This window comes from Phyllostomus hastatus, unplaced genomic scaffold (assembly GCF_019186645.2).
Source record: "Phyllostomus hastatus isolate PE091 unplaced genomic scaffold, TTU_PhHast_1.1 phas_scaffold_78, whole genome shotgun sequence".
Taxonomy (NCBI): Eukaryota; Metazoa; Chordata; class Mammalia; order Chiroptera; family Phyllostomidae; genus Phyllostomus; species Phyllostomus hastatus.
Window position 1 is genome coordinate 98778086 of NW_025334041.1, and position 12817 is coordinate 98790902.

The 12817-nt window shown below is 42.9% G+C and overlaps 1 protein-coding gene across 1 annotated transcript in view; it reads right to left on the minus strand.

The window, feature by feature from the left end:
* Positions 1 to 12817, minus strand: part of EML6 (EMAP like 6) — a 96628-nt gene that overhangs the window by 40576 nt on the left and 43235 nt on the right. The window contains exons 16-17 of the mRNA XM_045827295.1: positions 11472 to 11560; positions 6812 to 6988 (exon numbers count right to left, since the gene is read on the minus strand). Coding sequence (XP_045683251.1) covers positions 6812 to 6988; positions 11472 to 11560 — 266 coding nt within the window. The remainder of the gene's footprint in view (positions 1 to 6811; positions 6989 to 11471; positions 11561 to 12817) is intronic.

The following is a 12817-nucleotide window of genomic DNA, read 5'->3' on the forward strand; positions in this document are numbered from 1 at the left end:
ACAGCCCAGACTAGCGCAGATCAGCAAGGGACTCCTTCTAATCCTGGGGCCTCGGTAACACTTAAAATATGCACAACAGTTTCGGCCATGGACACTGGAAACAATCTCTAACACAGAAACACTCAACTAGTTGATTAAAAAAAAGTAAGCTGCTTTTCAACAAACACAATTAAGTAAATAGAACCCAGTTTATTAGTAATTACCGAGAGCTCTTCCGAGCAGCACACTCGGTGGGAAGGGCAAGTGACTGTGAGGCGGAGGCTCACCCGGGGTGGCCTGGACAAGGAGCGGGGAGGTGCAGCTGCCACCAGAAGCCAGCTTCCATTTCTGGCTCATGCACCATGGTCTGGCAAAAACAGCTCCGGTGGGAGCCATTTGAAAAGGGGGAGTTTTTCCATCCTCTCAGCGACTCCCAGGGAATACCTTACACAATGTGGGAAGCTGCATGTACTTTCTGAAGTCATGAGAGGGCCATCAGCGTCCCAAATAAAAACTATTCAGTAGTAGACAAGAGGCCCCCAGAGGGTTTTGGACTGGCATGCTGGGGAACCTGAAACCGCCACAGACATGCAGGAGACAGGTGCAGGAGAGTGAGAGACTTGAAAATACTCTTGGTCGAGATCTCTCTGGATTTGGCTGACCCCCACCTGACAGCGGAGTGGGACTGCCTGCTCCTCAGCAGAGTACTGAGTCTAGAGAGTCTAGGGAGCAGACAGGTCAGCAGCGTTTCCAGGAAGCCCTCCAGAGCCACCAGTTTGCTAAGCAAATAGACAGAACCATGTAAGGATTCCCAGTGGAACCCGCTGTGTGGCCCTGTGAGATCCAGAAGGCGAGGACACAAAGACAACATTCATGTGGCTGCAGCCAGGTGTCCTGCTGGTCTTCCTGCTGGAAGCAAGAACCGACCCATTTTGTAAGTCGGTGTTTGAGAGAAGGAGAAGAAAGTGAAAGAGTTTGAGAAATGCCTCTTCATACTCCCACTTATATGAAGGAACACAGGGTTTCTAGAGAGGATGGGAAAAAGGATCCAAAAAGAAAGATTCGGGGGAAAATATTCTAAGGTGATCAGAATCTTTGCAGAGGGAAGGAAAGTGATGAAAGGACTGAGAAAATTTCTGAGTCAATTCCAGCAAAGGCTGATTCAAGATTCTCAGAACGGGAAGCATGATTACTGCTCCATGAAACAATAAAAGGGATTCACAGTTACTAGAAGGTTCCAGGAACCCAGCTGCTCCCGTGGGAGGCGGCGGCTGGCAGGCATGTTCGGTGGCTCTCTTAGGGCCTATGGAAGGAGGCTCCTGAAGACCTGGCTGGTCCTTCTGGGCCATCACGGCAAATCCTGCATTTCCGTCAGCACCACCAGAACTCGCTCCCACAACTCTCCCAGAGAGCACTGAAGCTCAAAGAAGCCAAAGCCCGTCCCTGGAGCGCTGGCTGTTATCTGTTTTTAGGGGAGAAATCCCTGAGGACCTGGTGAAAGCTACCTGCTCTCTCCCTGCACTCATGACAGTTCACACACAGCGCCTCCACATGAAAAACGCTACGTATGAGGCTCCTCTTTGGAGAACCAGTCTCTTGAGCCTTTGATGGCCTGAGGAAGAAACTTAAGAACCTAAGGGTGGGTTTTAAAAACATAAATGACATGGTGATGTACATTGTTTATCCTTAAGTTTGCTTCGTGACACTTTTCTAATGGAGGATATAAGGTTGCTAAATTACTGGTGATTTTACAACTTCACAAGAGATAAAAGAAATATATCAATAAAGGGTCATCAATAGACAAGTTCTAGATATTATATGCTGAATTATAGCTAATTTCTAGATGACCTAGAGTGTGGGTAGCATCTTCAGGGATGCCAAAGTCCACAGTAGCTTTAAAGAAAGGGGAGAATTAAAAACATGGGGTAACAATAATTACAGTAAAAACTAAAAGTTTGGGACATTTCCCACATAGGAGGCATTACTCTCAATGTTTCATAACTAATTCGTATAATGACATAACATCCCATTAGAGAGAGATTTGTTCCTGTCCTGTAGGAGACCCAACTCTGTCAGAGATTCTAAGAAACTCCCTTAGGTCAAACAGTTCATGCCAGAGCCAGCACCTGAACCAGGGGGTTTGGCTTTAGAATGGGGGGTGGTGATATTTTATTTTTTAAAAGATTTTATTTATTTTTAGAGAGAGGGCTAGGGAGGGAGAAAGAGAAGGAGAGAAACCCCAATGTGTGAGAGAAATCAGCTGCCCCTCACACACACTCCAGCCAGGAAGGGGCTGCAAACCAGCATGTATGCTGCCTGGGAATCAAACCTGCGACCTTTTGCTTTGCAGGATGATGCTCAACCAACTAAGCCATGCCAGTCAGGGCAACCGTGATATTTTAACCTCTCCAGTGTAGGGGCAGGGCACCGTTTTGGAAAAGAAGGGGCAAGATGGGAAGCAATCAGCTAGCTATACAGAATTGGTGTCAAAGGACAGAATCGCACGTGGTTTAATGTACTGGAAAAATGGGTGGGCTCCAGCAAAGGAGAGTCGATCTCACTGAGGCTAGAATGAGATTTTCAGGGGACTAACAACTCATCACAAAGATTTTAAACTATGAAACTGAATATGTAAGGATTCATCATTGCCATGGAAGCAAAAATGCCTGGAAGAGATGTCTGTGAACTCACAGGAAGGTGGAACAAGGAAAAGGGCCAAGGAGATGACATGATCTTAGAATCTAATAAGCGGAACTTAAATTTTGGACATAGAGAGAGCTGCGCAGTGGTAAGATCTCATAGGTACCAATGAGCCTTGACGACATGGAGCTCAACGCTGGAATATTGCAGTGGGACGCTGTCTTAGTCTGGTCGGGCTGCCATCACAAAACATGACATGCTGGGTGGCTTAAGCAACAGAAATTTATTTCTCACAGCTCTGGGGGCTGGGAGATCTGAGAGCAAGGTGCCAGTCAGTCTGGTCCCTAGTGAGAGCTCTCCTCTTGGCTATGGACACCACTGTCTCACTGTGGGGCTCCATGGCCTTCCCTGGGTGTGTTTGCGCATTGAGAGAAAGTGTGCTCTTTGGTATCTGTTATAAGGGCACTAATCTTATTGGATCTGGGCTCCATCCTTATGACTTTGTTTAGCCTTAATTATTTTCATAAAGGCCCTATTTCCAAATATAATCACACTGGGAGTTAGGGCTTCAACATATGAATTTTGATGGGAACACATTCAGTCTGTAACAGGTGGTGAACTCTGTCCAGCATACCTAGGGCAGTGGAAGAGTGTAACTACACAGCTGGAAATACTCATCAGATTGGGTACATGTATTTGGAAGGAAAAGTGTGTCAGAAAAATGAGATTAAAAAAAGAAAAAGCAGAGAAAGAGAAGTAATACTATTAAAGAAGTTTATATTGGCCAGTGGTTTTAAGTTATGAAACTATTGCTTCAATCAAATCTTACAACATAGAATCCAAGAATAGAAAGATAAACAATCCAATTTAAACTCATGGACAAAAGGTTTGTACAAACACTTCGCAAATGGCCAATAAGCAGAGAGCCCTCAATGTCATCAGTCAGCAGGGCAATGTAGATTACAAACACAATGAGTTCATGCTCCTGATTCCCCAGCACGGCTAAATTTTACTAGTCTGCCGACACTGAATGTTGGCAGCTAAAACTATTACATTTTTTTTTTGGTGGGAAAGGAAAATGGAAAAAGGTCTGGCAGTTTCTTAAAAAGTTAAACATACATTTTCTCCTATGACCTAGAAATTCTAGTCCTACGTATTTACTTAAGAGAAGGAAAACATATGCCCACAAGTATTTGTCCAAAAATGTTCACGGCAACTTTATTATAACCAAACACTGGAAAAACATGTCATCCTCATTAGCCAGGTAAATAAAAAAAAAACTCTGTTATATCTATACAATGGAATTCCATTCAGCTATAAACAAAAGTAACATACTATTATACCCACAACAACATGGAGAAATCTCAGAAACCTCACCTGAGTGAAGGAAGCCCGACACAGAACAGTACCTACTTGGTTATTGCATTTGCATGAAGTTCTGGCGCAGGTCAAACTAATCCATGATGAAAATCATAGGAATATTTTTTTCATCTGAGGGTGAGTGGTAGGTAGAGATTGATTGGGAAGGAGCATGAGGAACCTCCTGGGGTGATGATAATGTTTTATAACTTGATAGGTGTTTGGATTACACAGGTGAATCACTTAGGGGTAAGTATCCTGATGTCTCTACATTTATGCTGAAGTAGTCTCTATGTGGTGGGGTTCTAGGAGTTCACGGCATCCTTCTTCCACCTTCCCTGTATGTTTGAAATTTTTTCTAACAAGCTGTCATAAAAACAATCTTCTGTGCAGAAGATCAGTAGATGGCATACAAAACACAGAGTGACCCCAGCTGAAGCAGAGGTGGGGCCCCAGAGCCCTCCCCCCGATTGGCCCTCCTTTGTTTCCTGGGGTGGTCCCTGAGGAACCTCCCTGGAACTCTGGGAGTCTGAGGAACCCAAGGTTCCGTGACCGCTACAGACAGTACAGCTGGGAGGGGTGTGGGTGATGAATTCCAGGACCAACAATAAACCCAGCACACGCACACGATGCAGTGGCATCCGGGACCTCGGCCACCTGCATACAGGCCCAACCTTAGTCTACTAATACCAGGGTATCCCCAACTTGTCCAGCTAGCAATCTCATTCCAAAAAAAAAAACAGTAGTAGCCAGGAAATTTGCTACATGAAACTTAATTCTGATCAAATAAGAAAAGCTGGTAACTGGCAGGGAAGGAAGGGATCACTGTGTTAATTTGAAATTTGGGATGAACAATGAAGAGAACACTGGACATCATCAGAAGTGAGTCTTGGAAAAAAATGACCAGAGATTATTCTCTAACCAAACATTGACAAATGTAGAGGGAGACAAGAAAGCATCTGAAGATACCGAAATGGCTGTGGAGGAAACTGCTGTGTTCAGGTCAATGAGCGCATGATGGAGGCGGGCAGGGGGTTGGGGGGCGGACAACCAAGGATGAATACAAAAGTTTTGCACGGACAACTTTAATGTAGTTTCAGAATGTTAAAGAAACTAAGAACATTGAAAAGGATTTTATATGTGTAGGGCTAAAACAAAAATAGAGACATGTTAGGAACACTTCTTAAACTGTATAGTTTAATATGAACAGAAAGTAGACTTACTCATTTCCTCTGTTAAAGAGAATGCTCTTTAAACCAGAAAGGGCAAAACGGAGCTCATGTACCCAAGTACAGGTGCCTTCAAATGTGGCTGCAGAAGTAAAGTCAGTAACAGCCTAGCAGTTTAGAAATCAGGGGAGGTGACATCAAACATAAAAAGATTCCTGTATCTTAAAGGGAAAGCAAGTAGACTTTGGCAAATATTGATTCATGAGTTGATGCAATCCCTGGAAAATTCTAGGGTGAATTATTACACAGAAGGTCTATTAGCACTTGGAAAAGGAAATGGTGATTACTAGGCAGCAAGAGGGGTTCACTGTGAACTCCCCCACATTTTCTGTTGGTTGGTCTGTCAGAAGGGGAGATTAAGGATACCAGAGACACAGTCCATCTGGGTGTTAGCAAGATAAGTGCCAAGTCTTTAATGATGTCTTGTTGGACTGGAGGGGGAAACGTGAGGTCCCTGACAGCATAATCAGATGGATGTAAATGTGTTCCTGAGAACCACAGTGAAATGTGTGCATTAATACTGGAATGTCAGATTGAATGGGGGCTCCCAGTGGTGGTGCTTGGTTGTTCTAGTCTATGTTTTTTCTTTCCACAATTTAGAGCCCACACTTGTGAAATCAGAGGAGGACATGATGCTGAAAGAGAAAGTAGGTACTCAGAAGAAGTATTTAAAAAAATATTGGCAGTTTGGAACAAGGAGATCAAATAAACAAGAGAAGTCTTATTTGGTACAAAGACAAAGTTCTGTACTCAGAGTTTAGAATTTAGAAAGTCAGTTGTGTAAGTACAAGAAGGGGGAGAGAACCCAGACATTTTTGGCAATGATACCTATGATTCAGTTGTGTAGTGTGGCAGCCAAAAGAGCTGATGCCATTTTAGTTTAATTTAAAATAAATATAAAATCAAGACAAGAAGATAAAAGTCCCACTATACCCTGCGCTGGTCAGATTACATCTGAAGCACTGAATTCAGTCTCCGATCAGACAGTTTAAAATGGGAGAAAAAGGAGTGTGCTCAGAGGGAGGGGCAGCTGGAAACCATGTCCAGTGGGAAATGGCTGAAGAGCGGGGGAGTTTAGGCTGGAGGGAATAAGACTTCGGGGAGTCAAAGAGGTCCTCCTGTAGACGAGGCTGTAAGAGGACTAGAGTTAATCAGTGATGATTCTGTAGGCAGAACTTTGGCTAAAGAGAAGCCATTTTCAGTTTGACACAAGACAAAAAACATTTTAACAATGGGAGCTATCTTAAAATGAATCAGGCTGCTTTGTGAGGTAGTAAGCTCTCCATCTCAGGAAGTATGCTAGTGTCTGTTAGAAAGACACAGGTCCAGGAGGTTCTAAAGAAAAGTCTTACTTTGCAGTTTGTGAGATGTTGGATTTGGTGACCAGTGAAGGCCTTTCAAAGAGAAATTATATGCCATAGATTCTGACTCAAATTAGCAAACATAATGCCATGGAGGTATTTATACAGTATAGGGACCACACTGTAGATAACATCATTGATTGCTTATGCCTTCGATATTTAAAAATCCACCTAGACACACTAGATAGATTTGGGGTTATTAACGAATCTGAGCAAGTATATGTAACAAACATGCAACGTTACCTTGACAGGATAGGAAAAAAGCTTGACGAAACCAAAGTCATCCCCAGTGGCTAAGAGGGAGCAGTCTTTGGTGAGGCTGGCAGCATTTACATCGGTCACATCGCTGTGTGCGGGCCATATCCCCTCACAGGTGGGCCCCAGGACACAGGTCCACGTGTCCCACTCTATCTTCTCGATCTTAAAAAGAAAAAGAAAATTAATATATTTTGCACAACCTAGAGAGCTTTTTGTTGTATATGAAAGGATCAATTTGAGGCTGAGTAGCTCTCAATGACAACTTTGCCCACATCAGGCATTTGTGTTGGGTACGGAGGTGCACAGTTCTGAGTTGCATGCATGTATGTATGTATGTATGTATGCATTTTTACCTTCACCTGAGGACATTCTTACTGATTTTAGAGAGAGGGGGAGGGAGGCAGAGAAACACTGATCAGCTGCCTCTTGTACATGCCCTCACCAGGGACCAAACCCACAACCCAGGCACATGCCCTGACTGGGAATCGAATCTGATCTTTCTGTTTATGGGACAGCGCTCAACCACCTGGCCAGGGCCTACGTTGCTTTGTAAACTGGTATATGCATTGTCTTGATAAACCAACACTGCAGTAAAATATCCATATATTCTTCTCCAGATCAGATGAACATTTTGGAAGTGTGGAAATGCAACAATGATATTTTTTAGTGCTTACCCGGACATTTATCACTGCATGAGCCGTAAACTAGATCAGGGTTTCTCAGTGTCAGCACTGTAAGCGTTTTAGGCTGAGTAACTCTCTGTTGCCAGGGCCATCCTGTGCATGGTGACACGCTTAGAAGCACCCTTGTCCTCCACCCACTGGATGCCAGTAGCCCCCTTCCCCAGCTTGTTCCCAGACACCCCAAATGTCCCTGGGGCATTTGTTCCCAGATGACACTACTGAGCTACATTCATCAGTGAGGCTGATCATTCAGTAAACTATTTTAAAAAGTTAGAAGACATAACTTTTTAAAGGAATGTTTCTTTGGAGGAAAGAATAATGAGATTCTGTAGCCAGTTTAATATTCTCTATGCTGTTCAGGGACTATCTTAGAAATCCAAAGAGCTGTTCATATTGCTGTGAATATACATTTTATCCTTTAAAACTGTTTTGTCTAAAATTCATGGAGAGGATTTAGCATTTGTACACCTTAAATCCTGATGAAAGTGAGGCTTTCCTCCCTGGCTGGTGTAGCTCAGTGGATTGAGCACGGGCTGCAAACCAAAGCATCACAGGTTCGATTCCCAGTCAGGTCACATGCCTGGGTTGCAGGCCAGGTCCCCAGTGGGGGGCATGTGAGAGGCAACCACACATTGATGTTTCTCTCTCTCTCTCCTTCTCCCTCCCTTCCCTCTCTAAAAATAAATAAATAAAATCATTCTCTTTAAAAAAAGAAAGTGAGGCTTTTCTTTCTTTAAAAATAAAAAAAAAATAATAAACGAGAACTACAGCACTGTGTATTGGACTCTCCTAGGGGATTCCATCTCATTTACTCTCATTCGGGTCTGTTATAATAGAATGAAGTAGAGAGACAATTAAACTCTGCATTGATTTTCTTAGTTTCTTTGGATAAGCACTTCAAGTGACTGTTTAAAAGAGTATAAATATCATTAGAAATTGTAGCTAAAATTAAAGGCCAGACCACTCCTTTGGATCTGGAAACTGCCGTGCAGGTTGCTAAAGCGCCTCGCTTCCAATTCTGTATTTTCTGCCTGCTGTCACTGCTTAGAAAAGAAACTACAAGATAAAGATACAGCCGGTATTTTAGTTGTGAGAGGAGGTGCTATTCATATTTTCATCACTCAAATTGGTCCTGATTTAATGCTCTGTGTTTCTTCTGGACACACACAGGAATGGAACCCAAAACCTGCACTGGCCCAGGGACTCGGGGTGCCTCAGGCAGAGCCAGACTGAGGGGTTGTGGAGTTCCCTCATCTCTTACCACGCCCTAAACTGGCCTCCACAGGAAGAGAAGCAGGGACCCACCCTGGGCCACCGACTCCCTTCCAGTTTCCGATTCTGTTTCCGAGACCCCGCCCTGGGTGGCCCCTTTCCCGGCCTCATTATCTGGGCAGGAAAGAGGGGTGAGCTGGTATTGCCCACCATGCAGCCACCCTAACAGAACGCCCGTGGTCAGAACTGGACACTGCACTCTCAGGGGAAGCAAACGTTTAATTCGTGGGAAGCTACATTTAACATAGAACATTAAGATCCCTCTAACCCACAAAACCCAAAGGGGGTAAATAAACTTGTTCCAACCCTGGAACTTCGACAGAAGGAGAGTTCTCAAAAGGTCTTAGCACCCTGTCTCAGGCAGGTGTGTCATTATTTTCTCCATCATCATCTTCTGGAGGAGGAGGAGGCAACTGTGCGAGCCCACAGGGAAGCTAGTCACAAAGTCACCCCACGCTCAGGAAGTGGAAGGGCAGTCGAGTCCCAGAGACTCAGCCTCCTGGGACACAGCTGCTTCCACTGCACCACACTGCCTCAGGTGGATTTAAATATTTGGTCGTTTATTTGCTCAGGTGGACGTTTTCATATTTGTCATATTAAGCAATTTGCTGAGTAAGCTTTATATTAGTTGCACTGTGGCTGTTTCTTTTAAAAGATGTTTTTTAAAGGAAATTTTCAAAATCCTTCAGACTTAGTTGAAGGGCCTGACAATATTGGTGAGGCACACTATGAGGTGCCCCTTGGGTGCTCTTAGGAACAGCAGTGCCAGGGAGCCAGGCTGAGGGCACATCAGCTGGAGGTACCCCCCCCCGCCCCGCCCCCGGCTCCCACTGCACCCCCAGCAGCACCAGAGATCAGCCTCTGAAATAACAAGTGTGCAGCAAGAGTGACAGTGAACTCTTCAGAGCTAGAGCCTGGCATTTCAGGATGGCTCATAACATGAACTTCTCTTTTATGTGCATTCTTTTATGTGGTAATTTCTCATCTGTCTCAAGTTGCCCCCCATAGTTTGGTTAAACTGCACCTTATTTTAGTGTACTTTACTCTGGGGCTCTAGAACAGGGTGGGGAAATACTGGCGAAGTGATGTAAAAATGATGCTTAAATACACAGGAGAAATCCAGGTAGAGACACACATAGGGCCCTCTGGGTTGGGATGACAGCTCCATGGTCCTCCTACTTACTCTCTCGGGATCTTTATCTCCCTGTATGCAAAATGAGACTGACAACTATCACACATGGCTGTTGTGAAAATTAAGACACAGGTGTGTGAAGTGCCCGGCACATTCAACAGATGGTCAGTGAATGAATGACATAATTAAAAACATCCCTTAACTCAAGGCTATAAATGTTTCTCCATATGGGACAACGCAAATAGAAGTGGAGAGTATCATGCTAAGTGAAATAAGTCAGACAGAAAAGGACAAGAACCACATGATTTCACTCACATGCAGTATATAAAACAAAAAGCAACAAACAAATGAACAAAACAAACTCACCGACACAGAAAACAGTATGGTGGTTACCAGAGGGAAAGGGGGTGAAATATATGACGACAGAGGAAGACTAACTAGCCTTTGGGTAGTGAACCCACAATGCAATATATAGATGATGTATTATAGAGTTGTACACCTGAAACCCATATAATGATATTAACTAATGTTACCCCAATACATTTTTTTAATTAAAATGGGGACTGACCAAAGATAAATAAACTGGAACTGGGGGGGATCAGTAAACAATTTCCATAATACAATGCCATTCTCCACGACAACGGTGTTCCCTAAATACTGAACATGTAGCTCCTCCAGAAACAGTGCAAACACAAGTGCAAGGTGTGCCCAAACATCCCTGGGAATACTTTACAACACTGTGATGGTTTATGTTACTGGCAAATGAGGAGAGAGGCACATGCTTATCCCTCAGTGTACTTTTACCCACTTTCCCTCAAAGGAAGGGAATATTTCCTGGTCTTTCATCGAAGGTTACATTGTAAATAAATGAGTGATGTTGGCTCCTGGGACTAAGAGGACATTCTTAGACCTCGGTCAGGCAGTGACTTTTGGCCACCAGAGTCATTATATGGAAGTACTGTGCAGCTGAGCTCTCAGGAAGGAGGTAGTTCGTTTGTGGATTCAAAATTTTTATCTAGGCTTTGATTTTAACAGTTAAAAAATGTTATGTGGCTAAGGACATGAAGAAAACAGGAAGAAGAAGGTGTGATAGATTAGGACGGTCAGGTTGTGGATAGTTTTTGCTCTGAAAGATCATTTATCTTATTGTTGCAGAAAATATTCTTATTATTACAAATAGTAAACACTGAGAAAGCATATTTCAAAAATTTATGTTCATAAGAAGCTTTGCACAAAGCAACATGTTGAATGAAATAAAAGCATGTAAATTGTTAGCTCATTGTCATCAGGCACGGAATGCAGCGGAATGTGAACTGCACATGGCTCCGTCACTGACACGGGAAACCCGTAAGTCCTCAGACAGCAGAAAACTAGAAACCAGATTTCAGAAATGATGAAGCTTAAAGGTTCACTATATGTACCTTTAGTGGATGAGAACTGATAGATTTTACTAAAAATATTACCTGTATATTAGTGAACAAGAATTGATAGGTTTTTTTAAATGCACATGTTAAGTCTTCATGAAATGCATTTTTAAAGCTTTGTGTATGACTGTTACCTCTGAAGGTCTTATTATATGCCGCTTGCCTCTTGGAGCTTCAAAAAAGAGCTGTTCTTTGGCACCCGTATTAACTTGTAATAATTTTCCTGTTATGACAGAATGAAGTAGAGAGACAATTAAACTCTGCATTTTTTAATTATAAAGTGATAAGCATGGCTACAACTATTTTGATTCATTTTAGTCAAAGTTTCATAAACTGAGTAAATAAATGGTGAATTAATCAGAAGTACATGTAAAGGCAATTACATGACCTGGTATAAATCCCGAAGCTATGATTTTTTTTAATATGGACCTCATAAAGTCTGTCCTTGACCATCCTTCAACAGAAGAATCACATTTGACTCCGCTGCATAGAAAGTGGCTATTTTTCCAAGGCCTGACAAAATCTGTCTGTTGCTCTTTTCCCCCGTTGCTGCATTGAAAGTGGCTATTTTTCCAAAGCCTGACAAAATCTGTCTGTTGCTCTTTTCCCCTGTTGCCTCCTAGCACGCAGCAAAGGCAGACTGCTCTGGCAAGGACTATGGCATCAGAAACGAGAGCCCTGTTGCAAACATTCACATTCCTCAGGTCTAAATTTTAAATTTGCCCTTTAAACTTAGAGACAGGAAGATAACACACAAAACAAACTATAAATGCTTATTTCTCACCCTTCTCCCACCTTACTTGCAAATACATAGAGAAATCCAAGACTTTCCCAAAACAAGATGCTGAGCAAAAATAGTCTTTCAGTGTGACATAAAATTATAATCTTGGGTTCATTTTGATTAATGTTGAAAAGGATAAGATTTCCCAATTCTCTTCCAACCATGTCAATAATCCTTTATGGCTTGACATTTAAATGACTTAAAAGAAATACTTTCTAGTATTTTTTCAGCATTTTTTAATTATGAAAAATTGCAAACATATGTGGAAGAGCAGTATGGAGCACCTCTGTGTGCCCAGCGTTCTGCGTCAATGGTCTCCAGTGCACTGCCAACCCCGCTTCCCAAACCCCACTCCCTCCCTCGCCCCGGACTGACGCGGATCTCAGGCATCCTAATACTTCACCTGCACACACTCACATATTTTATCTCGTCCCATTTTTTCCATCACTATTTACATCTAGTAGTCTTGAAATGTCCTCCTTGGAAAACTAGTATTAAAGCAAGAACTGCGTATGGTTTATAGCATGCTCTCTATGATTAAATGGATCCACCCAGGTCTGAAATCTAGCTTGGCTAACCTTCAGAGTTGGAGGTCTATTTCTAAGTGACTAATTAAAAAAAAAGGTTCTCTTGTTTGATTATTGAAAACCATTAATCATCTGTCCTTTGCTGAGTTATAACATAGTGAAGAGGGGGTTT